Source organism: Mangifera indica, chromosome 16 (genome assembly GCF_011075055.1).
Source record: "Mangifera indica cultivar Alphonso chromosome 16, CATAS_Mindica_2.1, whole genome shotgun sequence".
Classification (NCBI taxonomy): Eukaryota; Viridiplantae; Streptophyta; class Magnoliopsida; order Sapindales; family Anacardiaceae; genus Mangifera; species Mangifera indica.
Window position 1 is genome coordinate 3,621,206 of NC_058152.1, and position 26,207 is coordinate 3,647,412.

At 31.1% G+C, this 26,207-nt stretch overlaps 4 protein-coding genes across 4 annotated transcripts; 2 read left to right on the forward strand and 2 right to left on the reverse strand.

The window, feature by feature from the left end:
* Positions 1-762: 762 nt before the first annotated feature.
* On the reverse strand, positions 763-4,040 carry LOC123198563 (mitochondrial outer membrane protein porin 2). Its single transcript, XM_044613260.1, has 6 exons — positions 3,855-4,040; positions 3,660-3,727; positions 1,944-2,054; positions 1,774-1,860; positions 1,481-1,689; positions 763-1,383 (listed from the first exon to the last, which is right to left on the reverse strand). Exons 1-6 carry the CDS (start codon positions 3,901-3,903, stop codon positions 1,077-1,079), a joined length of 831 nt encoding a protein of 276 aa, XP_044469195.1. The 5' UTR covers positions 3,904-4,040; the 3' UTR covers positions 763-1,076.
* Positions 4,041-7,564: 3,524 nt separating this feature from the next.
* On the reverse strand, positions 7,565-8,279 carry LOC123198584 (60S ribosomal protein L26-1). Its single transcript, XM_044613295.1, has one exon. The coding sequence runs from the start codon at positions 8,191-8,193 to the stop codon at positions 7,753-7,755; it is 441 nt and encodes a 146-aa protein (XP_044469230.1). The 5' UTR covers positions 8,194-8,279; the 3' UTR covers positions 7,565-7,752.
* A 3,198-nt stretch (positions 8,280-11,477) lies between these two features.
* On the forward strand, positions 11,478-14,312 carry LOC123198905 (BTB/POZ domain-containing protein At3g49900-like). The gene is made up of 4 exons (XM_044613710.1): positions 11,478-11,679; positions 11,867-11,936; positions 12,146-12,661; positions 13,387-14,312. Exons 1-4 carry the CDS (start codon positions 11,540-11,542, stop codon positions 14,053-14,055), a joined length of 1,395 nt encoding a protein of 464 aa, XP_044469645.1. The 5' UTR covers positions 11,478-11,539; the 3' UTR covers positions 14,056-14,312.
* A 4,069-nt stretch (positions 14,313-18,381) lies between these two features.
* LOC123199669 (adenylyl-sulfate kinase 3) lies at positions 18,382-25,898 on the forward strand. Its single transcript, XM_044614702.1, has 8 exons — positions 18,382-18,543; positions 18,787-19,064; positions 22,324-22,464; positions 24,012-24,161; positions 24,256-24,374; positions 24,457-24,541; positions 24,656-24,702; positions 25,107-25,898. Exons 2-8 carry the CDS (start codon positions 18,839-18,841, stop codon positions 25,203-25,205), a joined length of 867 nt encoding a protein of 288 aa, XP_044470637.1. The 5' UTR covers positions 18,382-18,543; positions 18,787-18,838; the 3' UTR covers positions 25,206-25,898.
* The last annotated feature ends 309 nt before the right edge of the window (positions 25,899-26,207 follow it).

The window sequence follows — 26,207 nt, forward strand, 5'->3', positions numbered from 1 at the left end:
TGAGACTAAAAGTAGAAGTCTCGTGAAGGGTGTCGAGGGTATTTACAATTCAATAAAATTATATGTATTTATTTTTTATATACAATTTATAGATATAGATGATATGTTATTATATAATTGAGTGATTTGAACTAAAGATAAAATAATACATAATTATATAATAATACATCATTTGTGTATATAAATTATTTATCAAAAATAGATACACATAATATTACTCTTTATAATTGTAGGGTATGGGTTGAAAATGTGAAAACATAAACTTTTTTTTCCCCTCGACAATCATCAGAATAATATTATAATTTAATAAAATTATATATATCAATTTTAATTATATAAATTAATATATAAATATGTACTATTATATTATATAATTAAATAATTTTAAATTAAAAATAATGTAATAGAGAGAGAGAGAGAGAGAGAGAGAGATTCGCACATATTGTTTATTGTAATTTTTTAATTTTTTTAAATTCAGGCTCAATTCCTAATGCTGGGCCCGTAATTGCAGGGCTCAGGCTCTCAAGAGAGGGGAGTCTCCTCCCTGGCCAGCCCAGTCAAGGCTTGACCTTCCCGGAAAATATAAGTTGAATGAAACGTAATTTCCCTACATGAAGATTGAAATGTAATTAGATCAAAGAAGAAACTTCAGTCTGAGGTATAATACAATTTCGATACCTTTATCACAGCTGGACTGCCAGTGACGAAGCACAAGCATAATTAACAGTTTTCTCATCAATTAAACCATTCTTGCAAACTGCATAATAACAAACTCAACTGAATTACTTCGTAATAAACGTCATGGTGATGGACAAATTTCCCACTCAATCAAAATAATTAGCTCCTAGGAAAATAGAATGTGTAAATGTAAAAATGCCTTCGCATACTATCAAGGGAAATGGAAATGGGACTACCAAAGACCCTACGCATCAAAACAATTCATCCACAGTCACGAAGAACCTAGAAGCAAATGTGTCTGTGGAGCTGCTTATTGACGACACTTCTGATGGAGTATCACCATCAAATGGGAAAAGGTATCAAAATGCAACAGTGAATCATCGACAGGTAGAAAACCATCAGGGTTTGAGGGCAATGGACAGCCCAAACCTGGGATTTTTTTCCAATGCCTTGGTGTCAACCTCGCTCGAGATTGTCAATATGGACTTTGGTATGACCTCATGCTGCAGCAGTGCCCCAAGCTTTCCATGGTTATTGAGCTTTGCCTTCACCACTGTCAGGTGATCAATGGCATATGAACCTCCAACTGTGAAAGTGTTCTCATTAGTGGAAAACCTTCTGGTAATCTCTCCCACAGTAGCACTTTTCTTCAACTGATCCAGATGATGTACATATGAAGCTCTTATTGTATCTCCCTTGTCACCACTGAAGAAAACAAAAAAGGAAACCCACTTATTAAAACATCCTGTATATAAATGGACCTACTAATAAAATTGACTGATAAATGAATTAAAAAGCTTACAGAATTATTGAAGCACACGAATCTGGTTTGCTCACACTAATGCCAGCAGTGTACTTTGTAAATTTACCAGAGGTGGTATCATAGCCTGCCTCAGCACCAAAAGCAATGCTTGGAGTACCAATGGTGGCAGTCACATCAATGCCGGGCGATTGATTCAAAGCAACAGCTGTTGTGAAAGTGGCATGATCATGGAAGTACTGTACTTCCAACTGCAAAATATATAGCAGACATAAGTTTAGAAATCCATAATTCTCTTTATAGCTTTCAGCTTAAGAGAGAACAGAACTTCCTACCTTGCCTGAGTTGTAATCAGGCACTTTGAAAGATGCAATGGCCTTCGTTGATGGAAGGATCTCAGCGAAAGTTAAAGTTGTTGAGATCTGCCAGAACAAAGTGAAAGTGTAAGGAGCTAACTACTAAGCTCAACACAAATTTACTGAAATTTTCTCCAAAGAGAACTTACGTTTGACCCAGTGTCAACTTTGATATCAAATAAAACATTTTTGTACTTGTACAATGCTGCAACATCACCGGTTGAGAGTCCTCCTTTGTTCACTGCAGTTGATGTGAGGGCCTGAAAAAACAGAAAAGAGTGAATCAAATTATAAGCAAAAGCTAGCCAAGAGACATAAAATAAATAATTAATGAAAGGTGGATGTGTTACATAAGAGGAGTGCATGACCCATAACTCATTCAAATGTACCAAAGAAAGCCTCAGAAACTTCAACAAAAACAAGCATAGTATTTTTATTTTCCAGTAAATATGAATAAATCTGAAGATATACAGCCACTTCAGCCTTCTGCTGACATTGTACCTCATATTTTAGAACAAAATATAGGAGACAGTTAAAAACTTTTGAAAAATAACATGCTGCCAGAAAGCTCAGAGGTAGAAATACTGAGCTATGTTAAACATTCATTTACAAGTGATAACAATCATATTAGCATGTCAGAAATGGTTCGAATCCCTTTAATTTCCACCATTACACAAACCACATATTGTATAAATCCAAAGTTAAAATAAAAGTAAACACAATGGAATTCTAAAGATTGGTCATGACGCACAGGAAGGAAAAATCATGAGTTAGATGCCACATTGAGTTCCTATAAACTATTCAAATGGTAGCCAGATCCCTCTATGACTTACTTTTAAACAATTCAAAACTAGCTTCGTCAAAAAATACTTAAAAATAGAGACAAATTTCTTTCTATAACATAACTCCACAAAAACCACAAAGGTGGGAAACAATAAATAAATAGAAACCAACATCCGCATAAGTTGTTTTTCAAACCAATATAGTAGAAATAATAATCATTAATGAATTTAAATTTTATGCACCCCATTTTTCATATCATTAATCATCTCCTTAATTCTAGCCAAGCCCACCAGTTTTTCCTTTTTTTATTTTTGCTCTCTTTGGCTGTCTTGCGGTCTATGTTAAACTTAGACAAACCACAAACACTGACTTTCTTTTCATAACCAAACCATCATAATTATCTTTTACACTAACCTTGAATCTTCCCTAAACTTTGTGATTACTCTAAACACCAATAAAGCAACATAACACCCAATTTCCACCAAGCATCACTGCTCTTGATTCAGTAATTGCAACAAACCAAATCACAGTACAGTGTGCAAACACCCTCTTCCATATAAACACTTCAATTGCTACCAGAAGCACTTAGTAGTAAAGTTTGTCTACAAGGATATATATTCTCACTCCTGAGTTAACTAAAATAAATCCGGAATGTATTTTATCATCTGTCAAATACTACAAAAAATATAGTTTCACTAACAAAGAAAATGCTAAACAAAACCATTCAGCAAGTGACCAACCAGTCAAATAACTTAACAGAAAAAAAAAAAAAAAAGTGCTTTGCCAAAGAAACGAAGAAGATGTTCAGTCCTTTCACAAACAAAAACTCAAACTAAGCAATATAGCGTGTAACTCATCTCATCTTATCAGAATCGCAAATATATAACCAAAAACAAATTAGATCAGTTTCTTCCACTGCTTCATGATTTACAGACATTTATTCATAATCAATCACGATGAATAAGATATTCATTTAATACAAACAAATACATGAACAGAGCTTCATTTTACTCTGTTAATGAATCAAAATATAACTAAAAAATTAATCATTAGATCAACAATCGAAGCGTTACACAACATACCACTCCGGACTCGCTGAAAGTGGAAACACTAAGCTTCTGATCGGCGTTGTAGTCTCTCGTCAAAAGATCTACAAAAATACAAAAATATACACAGATATAAATTCCAATTTCCAAAAAAAAAAGTAAAAGAAAAGCAGAACACGACATAAAACGAAATCAAATAAGTCGATGAAGAGAACAATCGGCGATTATTACCTTTGGCTTTCTTGCCAATATCAGTGAACAGGCCTGGTCCCTTACTCATGATTGATTAATAGAGAGAGAGAGAGAGAGGGATCTGTGAGCGGTGGTGCTGCGAGGAGGGAGAGGTGAAGAGAAATAGATGGTGTTATTGTGTTTATTATTTTCCGTTTTTCGCCTGCCGTGGCCACGAATGCAGGAAGTCAAGTGTTGTGATTGCCTGTAACCGTTTCTAGAGTAACAGGCGCAATTTTGAGGGTTGATCTTATTTGATGTCGAAGTGGAGTGTTGGTAAGCGGGTCCTACACTCGTAATTTTGTGACATGCAATTGAAGGAAGACCGGAGCCAGACGGATATTTTGTGTAATGACCACACGAGGGCTCGTGGCATCAAACGAGCTTTGACTCGGCATTTTATTTAATCGAAATGTTGACCATACGTTCTTTTTGGAGACCCATTAATCTAAAAAAAAAAAATTAAAAATTTTATTATTTAAAAAAGAGTAATATTATGTATATAGAAAATATGTATAATTTTTTATATAAATGATAACGTATTATTATGTAATAAGATAATTTAAAATTAAAGATAAAATAATATACAATCTCATAATAATATATTATTGTTTGTATACAAAATTATATATATTATTTATTTGCATAATTTTATTGTTTGAAAAAATTTACAATGACTACCCTTGACCTATTAATTAACCACAAACAACTAAGTTTTAACAAGTTATCGATATGGATTTACGTACACAAAATTAAGTTTCATGTAAGAGAATATTGGTGATTGAAATTAGCTATTGTTGATGTAAAATTTTCTATATAAATTAAAAGCACATCATATTGGATCAGAAGTACATAATATTGGATCTTATGTAAGATTCAATATCCTAAAATAGTTTAATATGATTTGACTTTTGATTCAAAAGTCTATATCTAGATTATATCATTTGGATATCTAAATATAATATTAACAAAGTGTTTAGTTGTATAGCACAAAGAATTTTTGGTGTAAGTACAAAATTGAAAATTTATTTATATTCTAATTGTTTATATTAATAATATAACTCTAATTTAATACAATGATTTTTTTATATAGTTTTTTCGAGTATGGATAAGAGTTTTGAAAACTTTTTGTCTTTTTGCACATAAAGATGACACATGGAGACTTAGTGTAAATTTGCAATGAGTTGTCATGTTAAAATTTGTGTCAAACATTAAATGTGACAAATACTTCCGATATGTGCAAGTGGCATGATTCATGTCACAAAAAGTGTCTTGATGAGCACATTTGTGTGAATCACCAAATTAAAGACACGATTCATAAGTTTAACTCAAATGGTGAGAATTGTTTCTCACTAAAAGTTTATTTGTCCAAAAAAGTACAATGATGATTATTTGTTGTCATATTTATCCTAATTTTTTTTTTTTGTAGTTTTTGACATTTTAAAGTCTTTTGAAACCTTAACACGATCTGTTTGTTAAATATAATATCAAAAAGTTATTTGCATTCATTATTATGAAAACGAATTTTTAACTCCAATTATTTGTATTTCCACTAATATATTGATTGAGAGTAGTTTCTAGGCTTTCTTTTCAAATGTGATAGATTTATGATATTCCATGAATTCATGCAATATGTTGTTTATTACACATTAATGTGTACAACTTTGAAAAATGTTAAATCCTCATGTGTTTTAATGTGACAAAAAAAAGAAAATGATTGAAATTGAGTTAATATTGTTTAAGGTATAACATAAGTTATGATCAAAATGTGTCCAAGTATGAAAATGCTAGAATTGGCATAGAATGATAGTTCCACAACTAGAATGTATATATCACTTCATAAGGGTTGATCGTTCCACTAAGGAATGACCTCGTTTCATAGTGAAAAAGAAGATTGTACATAGAACATCGGTTCCAAAAGATTTCGAGGCAAGCCATTCAAGCAAGCCGTTCCACATCACTCTTAAAAGTTGAAGAAAAAACTAATGTTTGTTTCATTCACATTACACTAGTCGCAATTCAAGAATGAGAATGTTTCATTCACAAAGTATTGATCTTTCTAAAAGGTTCCAAGTTGTTCTGTTCAATAATGAGTCTATTCTCACGCTTGCTCAAAATTCAAAAAATTGGAACACTCATTCCATAAAAGATTTCAAAAGAAATTTGATCGTTGGAGAGCTGATGAAATTCCCCTTTTTAGAAAAGCAAAATCTTATAATTAGGACCACTTGAATTTTCATTTCTAATTACCGGAAAAAAAAAAAAAATCTTATAATTAGGACCGCATACCACAAGAATCTCTTGCAAATTCAGTAATCTTTTTCATAGTCAATGACTTTATTTTCAAACTAAAGTTAAAAAAATGACTTTATTTTCAAATGTTATTAATTGCATGCTGGTGAAGTTTGCTCTAAGTTGCAATGTAAAAAAATTTACAACTTTTTTAACTTTTTTAACGCAAATCAGGGGTTAAAACAATTCAGCTTTATACCAAAACCCTCTAAACCCCATATGAAGTTTTCAATTATAAAACCAAGATAAATTTGTGATTTGCATCACATTCACCTTGTGGCTCCAAGATATTGTCAAAGGTATATAAGTAATTTAAGCTGTTACATTAATATTATGACTTAAAAAATCAAACTACTAAAAAAATATTTTCTTTTTAATATTTTTATTGTAACAATTAAATAATTTCTCAGAATGAAAAAGTGTGAGAAACATTCGCTTGTACACTCCTCATAAGGTTATATTTAATTATTAACCTAAAGATTGCTAATTCCCAATAATAGACCTCATTCAAGAGATTCTAGGAAAGTTTACTCACATCCCAAATGAACTAATAACAGAATATCCATATTATAGGGCTAAATAGTTAACTAAATTGCACCTGCATTCATTGAGGATTAAATGAAACCATTTATGCAAGTTTCTATACATAAAAAGAATATATGGGTTTGAATTTCAACTCAAAGGCCGCCAACAATTTTTTTAAGTAACAAGAAAACTTTACTTGAGCCGGATTGCCCTTTCACACTAACCCAAACACACAAGGGAAACCCCTCGAAGGCTGCCAACATTATTCACAATAATCCAGGAAAGCTAACCTAAAGCTTAATCCAAAATAACTTCACAAATGTGGTGATGGCAAAAGAAAAGGTACCATGCTAGTACTCAACTTTAAGTGATTGTTTTGGCAAAGCATGCATTAATAATTTCAATAGGAAATGGACTCAAGGGATTTTACACATAATCAATAAATAATGTCAAAACATAATCACAGCAGCTTCATTCTCACTTACAAGTCTATATTTGCTTCATCAAATAAGATAATCACATTATGCAACATATATACATTGAATGTAATGGCAATCAGAAAACAGCAAAATGTTAAATTCAAAGTAACAATTTCTTGAGAACTTCTAATTACATAAACATCTAGGATCCTTCATCAACAAATTGCTGTAGTAGAGTCCACAACCGTGTACAATTTAACCCAAAAATGAAAACCATCATTCCTCACACCAACATAATTTTTGACACAGAAAACAAATTACCCTGTTACTTATATTCTAAATAAAACTAAAACTAACTTCATTTCTGAATTTCCAAGTACTAGAAAGCACTCAACACAACACAAACCATAACCAATAGTACTTAAGAATCACACTATATGTCTGCATATTCATCGAAACACATAACGCAAGAAATTCAAAACAAGGCATTGAACTATTAAAACAACGACAAAAATTCCCATTGAGGTCAATTTAATTTCTAGGATAAGACCCAATATCCGCCGTAAAACATGACATAATCATAAAATATCTTAATAAAAGTTCCAAAACAAAGAACTTGGTAAACAAAAAAGGGACAAACTCTTCCTTGAAAGGCATCATAATCAGTCAACGCTCTGCATAATATCTTCAGGGGTGAACTTGGTTCCCTTCTCCTTGTCAGCTGCTGCACGACCCTTGGCCTTGCGCTCCAGCAACGACTTGCGGTCCTTGTCCAGTCTGAGTTTCGTGATAACAACCTTTGAAGGGTTGATTCCAACGTTCACTGTAGACCCGTTAACTTTCTCGCGAGTGATGCGCTCGATGTGGATGACCCATTTGCGCCTATAGACTTGGACCACTTTGCCCTCGCGACCCCTGTAGGTTCCACGGACAACCTGAACCTCATCGTCCTTACGGACGGGCATCGATCGAACGTTGTACTTCTGGCGGAGGTCGGTGGAGAGCGGGGCGCTCATAATGACACGGCGCACGCTTGAGGGCGCCGTGAAGTGTGCCTTTCGGTTCTTGCGGCGGGAGGAGGACACCCGGGGATTGTACTTCATGGTTGCAGATGGAGTCTAGGCTTACCTGATGCGGGGAAATGGAAATTCGAAGAGAAGCGGCTCTAACAGAGGCCGAAGGTTAGGGTTTGTGGTGAATATATAGGGGTTCAAAATTGAGGAAGATTAGGGACGCTAGGGTTTTGTTTTTGGGCTGGGCTTACTATATAAGCCCATATTGTTACATTTCACAAGACCCAACCCAATCATGGTTTTTTAATCTGTTTATTCGGGAATAATAGTGTAAAATAAAAAGATAGAACTTTAATAACTCTTATAATTGAAGAACAATGTTATGTGTACTCCGTTTTAAGTTTTTAATTAACTATTTAAATGTATATTATTATATAATTGAATATTATTTTATTTTTAATTTAAAAATATTTGATCATATTATTATATATTATTTAAGTACCTAATTAAATACTCAAAACTAATACTGGATTTAAGTCAAGTTGAGTTCAAATCGAACTTTGAACTCAGTTTGATACGAAAATAATGTTATTTTGATATGTATTTGTCAAAAACAACATTGTTTAAATCAATTCATATTAAAAATTTTTCAAGTTTACAAGTTTGCTGAACCGAACACTTGAAGCTCTAGCTCAAACTCAAATTTAAAAATATTTAACTCTCAAATGAGAACTTAAGCTTGAGTTTACTTGAATTGAGTTTATTTTTTTGAATTGAACTCATTTTAGACTCATTTGAATCGAATTTTTTTTCAAACTTAAATAAACTCAATTCGAATAACCTTTTTTTCAAATTCTTCATGGTGATTGGGTGATTGTCCTTCGTCATCGAATTTAGAAGATGGGTGGAAGACGCTAATTGATGGCTGGGATGGTGGTGGGCGAAGACGCTAAACAAATCCTATAGGTGAATTTTAAACTTTTCAAACTTTGAAAATGATATTAGTTTTTAAAACCTTTAGGGGGGAGAGGAGTACGGGAAAATTATATTAACTTTTAAAAAATTAAAATTTAGTGGTGAAATAATAATTTTACTTTCATTTCAAACTAAAAGTTATTAAGATATTAGTTCATAGATGAATATTTTAAATTTTTATCTATTATAGGTATGATTTTGAAATTAAGTTAAAATTTGAGTGGAAAATTGTCCTTCGCCCAACTATAAATAACTACAAATTATAAAAAAAAAAAAAAAATAGAAAACAAAACTTATTTAACATGTTTATGGGACATATTTACAGTCCGCTAAAATTTTAGATTTCAAAAACTTTTATATAACAAAATTTGCCTTCTATCTTTTGTTAAATGTTTAATAGCCTAATATTTCAACAGATCTATAAAAATAGCTTCTTATATCGTAATAATAATAATAAAATTACGTGTACTTATTTTTTATACATAATTTAAGTATATAAATAATATATCATCATATAATTAGATAATTTTGAATTAAAAATTAAATAATATCTAATCATATTATGATACATAATCTATATACCCAAATTATATATATAAAAATATGTACATATAACATTACTTATATCATAAATAGAATTCTTTCACATGGGGTAAAAAGTGAAACCATCGATATTTTGTAGTTTTAAATTAGAGGTAAAATAACACTCAATTACATAATAAAATATTATTGTTTACGTATATTATTTATACATATAATTTTATTATTAAAAATAATATTATACAATATTAATTATGACTTTTAAATATAATATTAATTGTCCCTTTTATAACTTTTAGAGAGCATTTGAGAGTTGTTATAAGATTTCTTTTAATAATATATTTTGTATTACAAATATTATCTTAATTTATTAAATAATAAAATATTTTAATAATTTAATAATTTAATTTCATCAATAATAAAAAGTTTTGATAATATCTTTTATTCCATTCCAAAACATCTCTAATCATATTTATATCAATTTTCACTTAAAGTTAATAATTACTAAATCTAAAATTTATATCGGATATAATATTTATCTAATATATAATATAAAGAACAATGTTACGTATATGTAAATATGCATTTACATAATTTGATGATAATATATAAAATTTGATATGATTTAAGTCAGATTAGTCTTGAAAGTAGATTCAGTTCAATTTAGTTTAATTCGAATTTAATCTAAAAGATTTAGTAAAATCAAACTAAAAGGTGGTTAGCTCAGTTCGATTTGAGTTTAACTAGAATTTGAAGTTTGAATCAGTAGTTTAAATTTGTGATTCAATCCAGTTTAAATTCATGATTCAAATAAGCTCAAATTCGTAGTTTGAGTTGACAATTCAAATTTATGACTTAATTTGACTTAAATTCATTGTTCAAATATATGATTTTGAATATTTTTGAATAAAACTACGTCATTTTCTTAATAAACTATAAATTTAAAATATAAAATTGAGTTGTAAATTCAAATCATAAATTTGAACTATTGATTCAAACAATAAATTCAAAGTGAATTAAGCAAAAAATTCAAATTATTATTTGAACAATAAAATCAAACTAAATTTAAATCATCTTTAATTTTGACATAATAAATTTTATTTAAATTAAATTCAAATAAAAAATATTAGAACCCGATCTTGTACACGCCCCTATAAAACCCCGACAGGTATGTGTTACAAAGTCACACTGGCTTGGAAAAAGAACGCAACACTTGTTCATTAATTTCAGCGGCCTTATTAATATCTAGAAATGTGACACATGAATTTTCACTATCAGGAGACTAAATTGTGATGGTAAAAAGTCAACCGCCACTTTGAGGAGGTAAATGGAACATGGATTTGTCATAAATCTTATTAAGGTACGTACCCACACATACATACAAGTACTCACATAACAATAATATTATACATAAATTTTTTATGTATAAATAATAATATATTATTATATAATTAAATATTATTTTATTTTTAAATTTTAATTATTTAATTATATAAATTTTAATTTTAATTACATAGTTTTATTACAATTATAAACCCATTTCACATGAGTTATGCAAACATTTGAATAGAATCATATCCACAATTGTTAGGCGATTTTCATGCAAATGCTTGTCCTTTGAAGGCATATAATTACAGAGATTAAAAAAAGATTAGACTGATATTAATTAATTATTATCTTTTTATTACTTAATCGTAATCCAAATCTTAAATTGAATAATTTAAATCAGATTTTTCCTAAGAGAATTTTGGTCATGATCTACAGTAAATTCGTTTGAAGCAAGAGCATTGATGAGCAGCATTTATGATTCATCACATGCACCATTAATACACAGCAGGAAGAATTCCTCTTATCTTCTGAAAAACCCTAATGGTAGATAGAAAATTGTGAAGAGAAGGTGAGAGTGGAGAAATTTTGAGCGATGAAGCGTTGGGGAAATCTAGGCGTAGTAGAGACTATCTATGAAGAAGAAAATGAGTACTCCAACTGTACCTCTTCTCCTTCGCCATCTCCATCTCCTTTCTCTTCTCCTGCAACTCTTCGTTCTAGAGTTGAAGCATGGTAATGCTTTATTCATTTGTTTTTTCAGCTTTGTTTTTTCACCATTTATTCTTGGATACTTCATAATTCGTCAGTTTTCATCTGCTGAATTGATTTCCCTTGTGGAACTGATATATGAACAATTTCTGTAAATCTGCCTTTAAATTATATTTTCTTGGAAGCATTTCATATTTCAAGTTTGAATTAGGTCATTGGCGAGGGGGCGAAACACAGATGTGCTGATTCGAGTTCAAGGCACAAGCTTCCATCTTCACAAGGTATGCCTATTTTTCGAATCGGATCATTCACTCGGATCCGAACCAACCACATTAAGATGTATAGATTAAAGAATCGGTTTGAATATTGAAGGGCCGTCAGTTTCTCCGATATTTTTCCATTAAAACGTAAACATTCAATACTGCTTAAAGCAATTAATGCAGTATTTATTTTTTTAGGTCTGTTTTTTAATTTAATCTTTTTCTCATAGGATCCCCTGGCATCACGGAGCGTTTACTTGAAACGGCAACTAACGGGCGTCACCGACTTAACTCTCTCCCCACCGTTAAACATAACTGCTCACACTTTCTCTCTCATCGCTGACTTCTGTTACGGGGCCTCCCTTGTGATGACGCCGTTAAACGTGGCAGCATTGAGAACAGCTTCTGAATTGCTTCAAATGACGGAAACTAATGAGGACGATAACGACGACCTGAGGAAGATAACGGATGCATACTTTTGTCAGGTCGTTACTATCAACCGAGAGTACGCTCTGATTGTTTTCCGTTCTTGTTTATGTTTACTCCCGGAAGCCGAAACGGCAGCGTCTCTTGTCAGCAGATGCATTGAAGCTTTAAGTTTGACGGATGGGGGTTATAACATGGTTAACTTGTTTGACGACGTTGTAACGCTCTCCGCCGAGGAGTTTGAAATCGTAGCTGAGTCCTTAAGCGTACGTTTGAAGGGCCACGACGTGCTTTATCAGATCGTCGATCTTTATCTCAAGGTAGAAGATGAAATCTTCAGTTTTCTTTCATGCTCATATTTCTCTTCACCAATATATAGTTTTATCTGTGTGAATCACGTTACCTTGATGCAGCCAATATATATACAAAAGAGTAATGTACATTGTCCCACTCAAGGTTGCCTTAAAACATTTTTCCACCCTCACTTGATATAAATAACTTTTTCACCCAAAATTAAACAACCAAACAACAACATTAGGAATTGAGATTATCATTTTATCTCTATTACTTTATTTTTTAAAATTATCCTATAATTTTTTATTAACTTAAAATTATTTTTAAATATTTAAATAATATAAAATATTTCCTATTTCTTATTTCTTTTACTTTTATCCTATATATAGGACATCTTCATCGCGTGAGGTATTTAATTTTTGCAAATATGCGTGATTTTATAATATTTTTAGGGGTTATTAAAAATTTTAAAAAAAGTTTAGGGTCTTTAAAAATTTTTGAAATATCAATTTGTCTCCTAATAGTTTAAAAAATAATAATTATACTCCCAATAAATTGAACAAAATAATCAAAATTTTTAAAGGTTAAGTTTTTTATTTTCAAAATTGATAAATAATAAAATGAATATTTTACCTATATGCAGATAGTTATTTTGTGGTGTGTGTATATGTATACACACACACACACACACATATACATACATACATATATTCTCATGCTTTGATTTACCTTTTCATACTTGTTTGTCCAGGAACACTGGGGGAAGATACCTGAGGAACATAAAACCCATATATGTTGTCACATAGATTGTAGAAAGCTCTCATCTGAGCTCCTCTTACACGCCGTACAAAACCCTAGAATGCCACTGCGGTTCATAATCCGAGCCATGCTGACGGAGCAGCTCAATACACGCCGCTCTATCTTTTCAGCGTCTTTTAATCACGATTCTCACCGGCATCGTCAGTACTCCAGAGACCCTATAACGCTTGGTGCAATTCTCCAGCGGGATGCGGCTCTTCGCGAAGCAGCCCAACTCAAAGCTGCAATGAACGCCACAAGTTCGCGTATCAAAAACTTGGAAAACGAAATTAATGGAATGAAGAAGCTGTTGATTGAGACCGAGAAGGAAAGAAGTGAGTTGAATAAGGTGAATGAGCTCCTGGTTGAGCCTGCAGAGAAGGAAAGATGTGTATTAATGTCAAGCAGGTCTGCGAGTTTTCATCTTGTGAACGAGAACTGTAAGATTGAACGAGGTGAAAGAGGATCGGTTTCTTCTTTGAACATTAGGTCTTCATCGTTTGAGGGTTCACGCAATGGGACTCCAAGAATGAAGAAGAATATTGCTCGGAGGTTGATAACGGGATTAAAAGGCACTTTTCGGGGTTCTAAACATGGCTCTGATCAAAACGAGATTTCGTGAAAAGTGAAAGGTGATAAAAAAAAAGAGATATTGAAGCTCATGCATGGAGATGAAATGAAGAAGTTATGGTTATGATTATGGAAGATGTTCTTGTGTAATTACCAATTTACCATTCTTTTCCCTGAATTTAATCGGATGGATAGATGTAGGTATCAAGTTCTCTTTGTGGACAGAATTAGTGTATGAACTTTTTATGTAATTTTACCTCGGATTAAAATTATAATTCCATAGCCCAAGTGGAGAGTTTGAGTGGCTAATCGTGGAGTCTCTTAGTAGTATGATGGCTTGTGAGACTTTTGAATTATATAATTTAATAATTGTAAAACTAATAACTAAATTTAATATTTTATTTGTTCGGTATAATTGGTTTGTCTCTGAAAAGATAGTCCAATTCAGATGAAGTTTCTCGTTACATAAAAAAAAAATTATAGTTCTATAGATAGAGCATCCTAGGTAAGATATATATTGTTGCATTATTTCAAAAATGCACCTTATAAATCATATATTTATACAATTTATTAATAATGCTATTAATTTAATGTGAATTAATTTACTAAATCAATTTTCATAGAGATTTGGATACAAATTTAAGATTTCAATTCTGTATCTATAATATCACATGTAATTTATGTACTAATCTATATCGTGACTATATGATCAAATCTATAAAAATATGATTTTAAATAGAGTATTATTATATATGCAAAAAATAAATATACATAAACAATAATATATTATCATATAATTAGATGTTATTTTATCTTTAATTTAAAATTATAATTATACAGTGACATAATTGCACTTATTATTTGTATACATAGATGTATAGTTTTAAATATAATAAAAAAAATTATATTTAAGATATAAAACAATAATATAACATGATTCCGTTAATAAATAACATCAATGGTCTATTTGTGCATCAAGTCTCTGATTTCTATCGGTTGGGTACAAAGTTTAAAAGTGGTCCTATTGCACAGAAATTAAATTTGACCGTGACACAAGATTCCACCAAGCCCAAGCCCAAAATTATAAAATATAGACAAATAATAGATATATGATAATGTCAAACGGCAAAATTATCAATCAAGCATATTTATATTGTATTATATAGTATGTGCTATTTCATTAAAAAATGATACAAAGTATCAGCACGTGATCAATTTGATAATTGATACACATAAATCCTCTTAATCCCTTAATCCCGATTTGCAATATGGTTAGAAGCAGGGTTGAACTAGAATTGTGCTAGCTTGAGCGCAGAAGTTTTTTTATTTTATATTTAGTTATTTTAATAATATTTTATCGACTGAAACTTAATTTAAAAATATCCAATTTCAAGGGTTTAAGCAAAAATATCCAATTTTTATGAACTTAAGAAAAATGTCTCATTCTTTTTTAAATGTCAAAAATACATTTTACTACTTTTTTATAAACTGTCACATTTATATCATTTAAATTTTCAATTTTATTCAATATCTGACACTGTGGGCTGGGTGGTAGGAGGCAGAACTGATGCCTTGACCAGAGCAGGATCAATGCTGAGAGAACCAACGTTAGGACAAACTAATGCTAGTTCTACTGTGGAGGAAAATCTGGATGAAGAAGATGTGATCAACAATCCTGTATAGCAAACGATGTCCTTATGACAGTTTATGCCCTCTTCCTCCAGAGTTATAACGAGAGGGAAATTAACATCATACTCTCAATTAATTAAATGCATTAAACTTCTACCTATGCAATCTTTGTGACTTTATTAATATTTCTCATGAATAGCTAGCAATTCCTTACATTGAAACCGGTGAAGATAATTTGTATATCAAACCAAACCAATCTCGGATGTCTCTTGTACGCCAACACAACATTCGTGGAAGTGCACCCAACACTACATCCGCCCAACGATACAATATGTCCAACGTCTCGTATATCTAAAATTGTAATTTTAATGTCAATAGGTATTTCAAAAGTAACAACCCTATTTAATCACTTTTATTTTAATTATAAAAATTTTACTTTACAAGTTACATAAAGATACCATTACTTAGAAAGTGAGTGAAAACCCCATTAAACCATATTGTTTAAGGGAGTCTGTCTTATTGATTGGGTTGGACTCCAGACGCATTCGAGTGAGGTTATCATTATAAAATGATGCATCATCTACTATACTCGTACTCCCTATAGATATGCATTGAAACCATCTATATGATCAACTAATTGTAATACTGGTTGAGAGATTTTTTTTTCTTAAATCACTCTCTGATAACCCATAGTGAAGATAATACAGTAGGGCTAACTTGACTTATCTTCGTCATTCTCTTGCGAAGGCCTCTGCTTGAAAACTTTACTAACATCTTCGTAACTGATTGACTTCTTCCTATCAAAATATGTATATCGGAACCTCTGTGTGTCATCTGACAAAATATACTTGCCAACATCTATCAATCGACAAAATCGAAGGGCTCATTATTATGGCAAACTCATTCAGGCTAAAGTTGACATCAACTTCATTCATCTTGAACCATAACTCATTCATCGAGTTAACGTTGTTGACAACTCTTAGAAGGAAGGAGTGTACCAATACTCTACTAAATCTGTTATCTTCGAGATCAAGGAAGTGGTCAATTTATGTGCTATAGAACATTTTCAACTACCTCTGTATTAATATTTTCCTAACCATGTCTATCGTATCTTTACACTTGCATTGATTAACTTGGACTTTAAAGTGTTGATCAATGGGGATTGTCATTTCACCCTTTGCCTCATATATTTTTCTTTTCTATAGTAGTCTTTAAAAGACAAACACAGTAATTACATCACTTATATAATAAAAACGAGGTCAATTATCAAGATAAGTATAATATTCAAAAAAACGAATCTCAAATTTGAAATCTACATGTCTAAAAATTTTAAAATAAACCTCAAATTTGAAATATATATGTCCAAAAACTCTAAAATGAAAAAAAATTGACCTCAAAATGAAAAATATCACTTTGCCCTCAAAATGGAAATTATCATTTTGCCTTCCATCTCCACCTTGAGAAATCATGTGGTAGGAAACTTTTAAAAATGACAGATTGCCACCCACTTTGTGAATTTGCATGGTGGGAAAACTTTAAAAAAGCACAATTTCCCCTCCACCACATGTTATCGCAAGCTTATTGTTTGGAAACTTACACTTTGCTCTCCAACCTTGCGAATTTATCGATTGTGAAGGTTTGAAAAATTCACATCACCTCCCCATCTGCAAATGGTGTCGCCTTATGAATTCACAAGGTGACACCGATTTATGTAAGGTGAGATTTCTTTATCCAAACTTCGTTTTTCAATTCTGATTTTATCATAAATCAACTCTATACTTTAACACAAAAAACCTAATAAAATTGATCTAAAACACTAATGAATCAAGTCATTTCATCAAATCGTTTAATTAAAATAATATTATTTATCCAAACTTACAAGATGCTAGATTAAAAAAAAGTCGACGGATTTTGACGCAATTTCATTACGAATATCTTAATAATTTAAAATAATATTACTTTAACACAAATAATATATTATACCGTATTTCAAAATTTTAATTTTTTATATCGTATATCATATATGATGTCATATGATATTGTATAATAAAATTTTTAAAATAATAACAAAATATTAAAAAATTATAATTATAATATTATTATTTAACAAAAAATATAAAAATACATTTTAAAATTTTAAAATTTCTTAAATTAGCCTTTTATCACATCATCCTTTTTTTAAAAGGTGTATAAATTTACATTGGTAATATATATCATATTGTTTAATAAATTTATTATAATAATAATTTTTTAATATATATTATTTTTTATTTATATTATATTATATAATATAATTCATATAATTTATTCAATAAGCTAATAACCATAGTTAAAATCAATATTTTTAAAACCAAATCTGTGATTGAATAAGTTATCTTACTAGTTCACGATTCGATTGATCAACTGAACAACTAACTAATTTAATTTATTATCAAATTATTATATATTTTTTAAATAGTATCAAATATTTTAAACATAAAATATAATTTTAAATTATATGATATAAATTTGATTTTTTTATTTTAAATAATTTTATAATCTAACAAATTTAATTAAATTTTAAATAAATCAATATTTATATATAAATTTATTGAATCTGGATTTGGTTTAAAAAAGCGGAGTAGAATATGAATAAAAAAATTCATTCCAATAATTAAAGACACGCATTAGTGGGGCCAACAACTGCCTCCACGTTACCAGTCGAGTCGACAAGCACTTCCATTCCATATGGAAAATATCATCACTGCTCGGCTTGCTCATCCAATCAATCAATCATAAATCAAACCTTTCTCTCTCATATTCAGCTTCCGGTCCAATTCCAAACACCACCACAAGCCGCCTCAAATTCATCTACCAAATATTCTGTACACAAAAGAACAATAACCAATCCATTTCCTCCAACGTACAACAGGTGACCTCCCAGATACTGGACTTTTGATCATTTTCATTTCTTGACTACGATTTTTGAGGGAAAGAAATCTTTTCTGTTACTGTTTTTCTCTGTTAAAACGTGACAGTAAGTTTGTTAATGGATTTAGCTGTTCAAATTTCAACAGTATCATCAACAGTTCTTCAACCAACCTCTCACTTTTTCCACCAAAGCCGCTGCACATTCTGCTGATTTTTTATTCGCTAAATTTTCTCGTCTTTCTAGTCAATTTGTTGTAATAGGTAGATTTCGTTGCGTCCGTACGTTGATAGACTCTATGGATATCGCTGCGGTTCAAGGAGTGCGAGCTTGGTGGCCCTCGATTGGTGGACCTTGGCCGACGGAGCTTGAGTCTAGACCTGCGTCGAAGAAGGTAGGGTTTGCTATGGCTACTCGGTTTGATCGTGTTCGTTTTGTTAGATTAAGGTCGGGGTCTTCGAAGCTGGTCCAGGCAATGGAGGAGTCAACGGCATCGGTGATCAATGAATCCACTGCCATTTCTGGTATTGCTTTAAGCTTTTTTTCTTTGATTTCCTTTTTTAATTATTTATTTGTTTGTTTTCAGTGTTAGATTCAAAAATAGGGAAAACGTTAAAAAATATTTTAAGGTCGTGGATGTTAACTGGCCTCGGTGATGTTTGGATGCCGATAATCAAGGTCAGATCATTAATGCAGTTGTGGTGTTAAGATTCTTAAGAAGCTTGCGTTTCTTAGTTGCCTGGATTTTAGTGGGATAAGAGTCTTATCTGAGACTAGTTTGGCATTGAGTGGGGGTAGACGTGCTTGTTTTGTTGGGCAATGCTAATTTTTAATTGTACATACTGCTACAGATAATATATAATTTGCTTAAGTATTATTTTATTTTTAATAATAACAAATTACATATATATTTTTTTAATTAAAAATATATATTTATTAATTTATTTTATTTTGTATGAGTCATATATATATATATACCTTTATTCAAAGTGTATATACTAGGTTTTATCAAATTTTGTTGGAGTGGTTGTGAACGGTATCTTTTGCAATTTTGTTACTGTATATTTGACCCTACAAAAGGAACATTAACAGTCTGCTTTTCAACCATTTATTTGGATTTTATTGGAGTAAAAAAAGGCTCGTTCTCATTTATGGTATAGTAAAATTTTAAAATTTTATTTTTTAATTTTTAAAAATTTAAATACTCTCTATTTTTATTAATAATTTTAATTATAGATAAGGATAAAATTATTATTTGTTAAATAATTTTAAAATATATAAATTTTATCATATTTTTCTTTCCAAATTTAAAAATTTTATAATTTTTTTTCACTTAAGATTTGAAAAGTGACAATTCTCCCCTCAAGTCCCTAGATTTTTTTCTTCTCTAACGATGGCGACGACGACAAGTTGAAGAAGAGACGACGACATCTCCGACATCATCACCGTCTCTTCCTAGATGAAAATTTGTCAATGAATATGTCATTCGTCTCTTCGTCAACAGATCTCTGCCCAAAAAGAGATGGTAACAATGTTGGAGATTTGTTGTCTCTTTTTCTCTTTTTCAGTTTGTCATTGTTGCCAAAGAGGGAAAAAAGAAAACTTAGAGATTTGGGGAGGGGGAGGGGGAGGGGGGGGGGGGGGGGGGGGGGGGAAGGTCACTTTTTAACTTTAAGTGGAAGAAAATTGTGTGATTTTTAAACTTGAGAGAAAAAATATGATAAAATTTTTATTTTAAAATTTTTTTTATTAAATAACAGTTTTATTCCTAATTTTAACTATAATTTTTTATAAAAATTAGTTTATAAATAAATATTTAAATTTTTAAAAATTTAATAATGAGATTTTGAGATTCCACTCAACCTTTGATAAAAACAAGTTCTTACGGCCTTTTATTGGGCTGCATTGGGCTTGACTGAGTAATACGTCAATAGTAGATAGCTACGGGCTATGCAGGTAGTCCGGCTTTACTTATCTTACTTTTGATTTATTACAAAAGCTTGCATTTCTGTTGGACTGTTTCCGGTCAGTCATTTCACCCTATAAGAGGAATACTAACAAGCTGCTTTTGGACCATTTATTTGACTGTAATCGGGGCAGCATTGCCTATTTGCCTTTGCTAACATCCTAAGAGTAAAGGCAAAATCACTATTTCCCATGTAAGGTTTGATGAATAGACTTCTTATATTTTAAGTTTGAAAAATTCATTTTTCCACCCTATGTCAAAGTCAACTGTTTATTATAAAAATTAAAGGATATTTATATTATTTTATTCAAATATTATAATAAGATTAATTTTACTTCCTTAGTATTACCAATGAATTATCTTTAATGTAAATTACTTTATTTTTTTCTTTTTTCTCCTCATTTTCACTTTCGCGCCATAAGTTTTTCTTTTCCAATCATTCTTGACGTTTCCAATGATACAATAAACATATCACCTTTTATCCTTAAATGTTTTATTTTTCTCTTTTTCCTCCCCATTTTGGTTTCACCCCTACAACTTCTCTGGTCGAGAATTGCACCATATATATCCAATGATGAATATTGCTAGAGACTATTAAATTTCATTTTTCTTTTACAAATTTTGATTAAAATTAATATAGGTTAAAGGTAAAAATATATGTAATAAAATTTTTGGGTAATTCTTATTTAGCTTGAGTCTTTCTTTTTTTCAAAGATTTTATAAAAAAATTAATAGTAAATAAATTTAACAATCAGGTTAAAAAATATATTTTTTAAACTAAAAATACGACAATCGGTATGTCATCAGACCTTGGGTGGGAAATAGTCATTTGGCCTAAGAGTAACTAGGAATGGACTACAGGTAGCTTGGCCTTACCGGTTTTAATTTGGATTTATTTTCCGACTAAAATAACTTATTTATAGAAAACTAGTATTCTAATTAAATTATTAAAGTTATATATATATATATATATGAATAATTATTAAATATAAATAAAAATATTATATATATGTTTACTACAACATTTTTATTAACAGTGGTCAACTACAATCATGCTACTTGATTTGCGATTTTATGACATCTTTTTAAAGTTAGGCGCAGGCTGATTAATACAGTCTCATCAGTCATAAGGCAGAAGCAAAGATAGGCTGTTGCACATAAAACCAGCCAATTATAACATCTGTAAAGTACTGTCAATCAGGATTTCTTTTGCTTGCTTGTATTGGATTCACATTATTTTATGCTCTTACGGACTGTATATGTTATTATCTTGCGTTCTCTATTTAAGAGAAGCACCTGTATTATAGGAAGGTATTCTTTGTTTTGTCCATTGAATTAATGTTAGAGAAGTGAAGCTAGAAGAGGGCACTTCATTTGATTCTTGAACAAACTCTTCTGAAATTTATTTAGCTTCTGCATTTGGATGAAAAGTATGCTTAGATGATTAGGGATTTCAAATTAAAAGGTTTATGCTTCTAGTACCTGCAGATATACGTGATTATTATAGTTGCTATTATTGTGGTATGCCTGGAAATGTTTTTGAACAATTATGTGCCTCAGGATAGCTATTGGGACTATTTTGTATTGCATCTTTTGGTTTTACAGGCTGCATCTGGATATTTGGGGGTTTAATTGCTTGTATCTTTTATTTTTAGTCTTTTAAAATTAAGAGATTTGCATAAATGTTAATTACTCTTTTTATGAAAAGGATTACTTAATAAAATATAAACCACGGTTGTAGAATTCTGGTCCAGAAGTGTGAAATTTTTGCTCTCATGTGCCTTTTTAGACTTCTAACTTTAATCATATCTAACTAGGTAACAATCTAAAACATATATCTACTGTTGGAAAGTCGACAAACATCTTGTGGCACAAATGTTCGGTGGATAAATTTGATAGGCGAGAGTTACTTCAGCAGAAGGGATGTGTTATATGGATTACTGGTCTTAGCGGTTCAGGTTTGTTAGATGTTACTTCCAATACATTTTATGTGTATGAATTAATATTCGGCATCAGTAAATACATATGACCCATTAATTATTCTCATGATTATATTTTTATCTCATTCTATTCGATCTGACATTCTAAAATAAAAACAACTTTCTCCGGACAATTGTCTTAGGAAGTTTCTTGATACTCTGAAGAATTTGATAGTGTAAAAATGATTTGTCCTTAGTATTCGATTGGTTAATTTTGCATTCATGATGATCCTAATCTTGCCTCTGGAATTGAGCAATGGGAAATCTTTAAGAAATTTCCCCCCACTTAACATCAATTTTGTTTCTTTGGTCTTATTATTTTCTTTTGTATATTTTTATATATCTATTGGTTTGGTGTTCTGTTCTATGGGAGCTTGGAGGGAGTTGTAACTGAATAACCATACACATCAGTTTCACTTACCTTTTCCTCTGGCAGTGGCATAATTCATGATTATTCATAGGCTAAGTTTTCCGGTAATAATGAATATTTATCTATTAGAGGTTTTATATGATGCATTTTTTAGCAAGTCTACCAGAAAAAAAAAATATAGCTGTAGATTGATTATGCTTGCGAAACATTTAGATGCTAATTAAAGTGTTATTTCTAATTGTATGCAGCAGATTCTGATAAAGGAAGTGGATAGCTTCTGATTAATCAAAAGATGATCCTCACGAAAATCTTAGGCAATTTAACGAGAATGATTAACTGTTCTGGTTAGGTTTCTGACAATGTTGAATAGGATTTTTTATATGTTTTTCCATTAGATTAGATTCTTATAAAATATAGGGAGAGGATGATAATAATAATAAAAATAAGAATATATTTGATTAGGATTATACATTTAATTATATTTGATTAAGATAATATTTGAATTTGAAGATTAGGATATTGAAATCGTAATGATAGTTGAATTGAGTAAAGAAGAAAAATATTGTCTTTTTGAGTTTAGGGCAATTGGGACCTATTTGTATTAGAGTAGAAGTTCTTAGGTTCTAACAATTGGTATCAAAGCATTGAGATTTGGATAATAATTGATAAATGATGGAGAGTTGAGTTGGTAGCAGTGAAGAAGTTGAACCATGAAATCCATGTTGGATACCCGACCAATTCATTTAAGGCAATGAAATTGTGTTTGAAGAAATGGAGGACTTGTGTTTGTCACCACCGTCACCATTGTCTAAGGAGGTAGTCATAAAAAGGAGGTGATTAAGGAAAACAAGGAGATTGAGACTTTACCAGCATCGTTGATCGATGAGGAGGAAACCATAAAAATGGAGGTGATTCTGAGGAGGAAGACAATATAATTGAGGCTGGATCTGGAGTTTTTGGTGTGTTGTAGATCTTAACTAGTAACCAATGAAAGATAGAAGTTAAATATGGAATGACTTCACGTTCTCAGTTAGCAAGGCACAATCTTCTTCTTCCCATCCCTTTGCTTCAACCTTATTTGTGCAACTTGATGTTTATTCATCTCAATTTCATATATTGCTCTCTCTCTCTCAAATATCTTGAACGTGGATTTCAGGAAAAAGCACTTTGGCATGTGCTTTGAGTCGCGGCTTGCACTCAAGAGGAAAGCTAACCTACATTCTTGATGGTGACAACTGTCGGCATGGACTCAACCATGACCTTACTTTTAAAGCAGAAGATCGAGCTGAAAATATACGACGGATTGGTAATGTTACTGTTCATTTCTTAAATTGGTGTCCTTAAAATTGCTTTCTTTATTCTTTTCTTACTGTATGTTTGTTCATATTGTAATATTTCAGGAGAGGTAGCAAAACTCTTTGCAGATGCTGGTATTATTTGCATTGCCAGTTTGATCTCTCCTTACAGAAAAGACCGAGATGCCTGTCGTGCACTATTACCAGAAGGAGAATTTATTGAGGTATGGCACTGGGTTCATTTATGCCTTGAATGGCAGGCAGTAAATGGATAATGAGACAGAAAAGATGCACCTTTTTTTATAGGTGTTCATGGATGTCCCGCTCCAACTGTGTGAGTCGAGAGACCCCAAAGGCCTTTACAAGCTTGCACGAGCTGGAAAGATCAAGGGTACTTTCTAATTTGTATATAATTTGTGGCATTCTTAATATTGTTTGTTGTCTTCTGAGTTGTATTGGTTCTCAACTGTAAAATTTATGATGTAATTGTTTTGCAAATCTGTAGGTTTTACTGGGATTGATGATCCATATGAACCGCCATTGAACTCTGAGGTTTGTGTTGTTAAGAATAATTTATGCTAAATTAATTGCTTAGTTCCAATCAATTTACAAGAAAATACTTGATTTATGTAGTTTGCTCGTTTATTTATGCCCATGAGACACGATAAATAAATTGATAAAGAACACCAGTCTATGGTGATAGACTTGATATCAATTGATATGAATTTTAAAGAAACTATACGTTAAAAGCTAGATATTAAGATTGTAGAGTTTCAGACCATATAAACCTTATCATGTTAGATGTGTCTGATGTTGGCAAACTTTCATTCATCTATGCAAAATCTGAAGCACCTTTTCAGCCTAGTGATATTACCATAAATCACTTCAACTTCTACCAGTCATGCCTTTCTTTTCTCAAAGTCAAGTAATTGACATTAAGTGTTATCAATTTGCAGATAGTACTACGACAGAAGGAAGAAAATTGTACTTCTCCATGTGAAATGGCTGAAACCGTGATATCTTACTTGGATGAGAAAGGGTACCTTCAAGCCTAATTTTGTGGAAAAGGTATGAGCATCTGTAACAATACTTTGATCGAAGCCTCAGATGATGGAAACTGATTCTTTCCTAAGGTAACAAAATCGCTCCTGCATTTGTACTTGAACCATTTATGTCTTCTTAAAGCTTCATAGTGTATCTTGTAATTCAGCTACCAGATGATTAGGCTGATCCATGGGATCGGGAATAAATTTGGAGTAATACTGTTTGTACAAATAAATAAATTTATTTATACGAACTGAGTTGATTGTATCTGACTAGTAGATTTTAAATTAAGAGAAAAAATAAACAATCACAACATCTAATAAGAAATTGTCACGTTAATTTGTATAGATAAGTTTGTACAGTTTGGTTGTACCAACTTGACTACGTGATATCTCTTCCACAATAAGATTTGTTTTAGTCTCTGGTTTGCATTAATGCTTGTACATAAAGCTGTCTTTGGATTTGTAGAGCGGTATCAAAATACCAGTGCTTGTACATCAAACCTACGTGGACTCAGCTGGAAATGACCCAAACGACCAAGTCCTTTCATTTTTGTGTTTATCGTTCAGGAATAGAAAATTGCTGTTATCAATGTAAGTGAAGCCCCGGTTAATTCAATAGTCTAGAGCTTTCATTTCATATTTGCTTACTACGGTGCTTGTGATTTTTAGCATATCTTCTGTTATTTAAATTTCTTTCATCTCTCTCTCTCTCTTTTTAATATAGTTTAATTATATAAAATCCAATAAATAGAGATGACAACGGGGAGGTGCAGAGAGGGGATCTCAATCCTCATTCCCATCCTCTTAGAAAATATGAATCTTCGTCCCAGTTATGGGGATGAAAATGATTATCCGTTCTCTCACTGTGAAGAAAACTTCCATCCTCATCCCCTCCCTGTCTCTATGGGAAAAAATTCTTTCTTCGTATATGTAAAGAAAAATTTCTTTTTTATACCCTTTAAACACAATATAAATATATTAAATAACAAAATTAAGTAAAATTAAAATCAA

What these genes read in the sequence shown, in the direction of transcription:
- LOC123198563 (XM_044613260.1), bottom strand. Translation starts at nt 3,903, where the DNA reads ATGAGTAAGGGACCAGGCCTGTTCACTGATATTGGCAAGAAAGCCAAA. An exon ending in AAGTTGACACTGGGTCAAAC is followed by an intron (nt 1,861 to 1,943) that starts GTAAGTTCTCTT and finishes TTGTTCTGGCAG; the next exon opens with ATCTCAACAACTTTAACTTT. An exon ending in TCGTGTGCTTCAATAATTCT is followed by an intron (nt 1,384 to 1,480) that starts GTAAGCTTTTTA and finishes TGTTTTCTTCAG; the next exon opens with TGGTGACAAGGGAGATACAA.
- LOC123198584 (XM_044613295.1), bottom strand. Translation starts at nt 8,193, where the DNA reads ATGAAGTACAATCCCCGGGTGTCCTCCTCCCGCCGCAAGAACCGAAAG.
- LOC123198905 (XM_044613710.1), top strand. Translation starts at nt 11,540, where the DNA reads ATGAAGCGTTGGGGAAATCTAGGCGTAGTAGAGACTATCTATGAAGAA. An exon ending in CGTTCTAGAGTTGAAGCATG is followed by an intron (nt 11,680 to 11,866) that starts GTAATGCTTTAT and finishes AGTTTGAATTAG; the next exon opens with GTCATTGGCGAGGGGGCGAA. An exon ending in TCGTCGATCTTTATCTCAAG is followed by an intron (nt 12,662 to 13,386) that starts GTAGAAGATGAA and finishes TTGTTTGTCCAG; the next exon opens with GAACACTGGGGGAAGATACC.
- LOC123199669 (XM_044614702.1), top strand. Translation starts at nt 18,839, where the DNA reads ATGGATATCGCTGCGGTTCAAGGAGTGCGAGCTTGGTGGCCCTCGATT. An exon ending in TGAATCCACTGCCATTTCTG is followed by an intron (nt 19,065 to 22,323) that starts GTATTGCTTTAA and finishes ATATCTAACTAG; the next exon opens with GTAACAATCTAAAACATATA. An exon ending in TACTGGTCTTAGCGGTTCAG is followed by an intron (nt 22,465 to 24,011) that starts GTTTGTTAGATG and finishes CGTGGATTTCAG; the next exon opens with GAAAAAGCACTTTGGCATGT.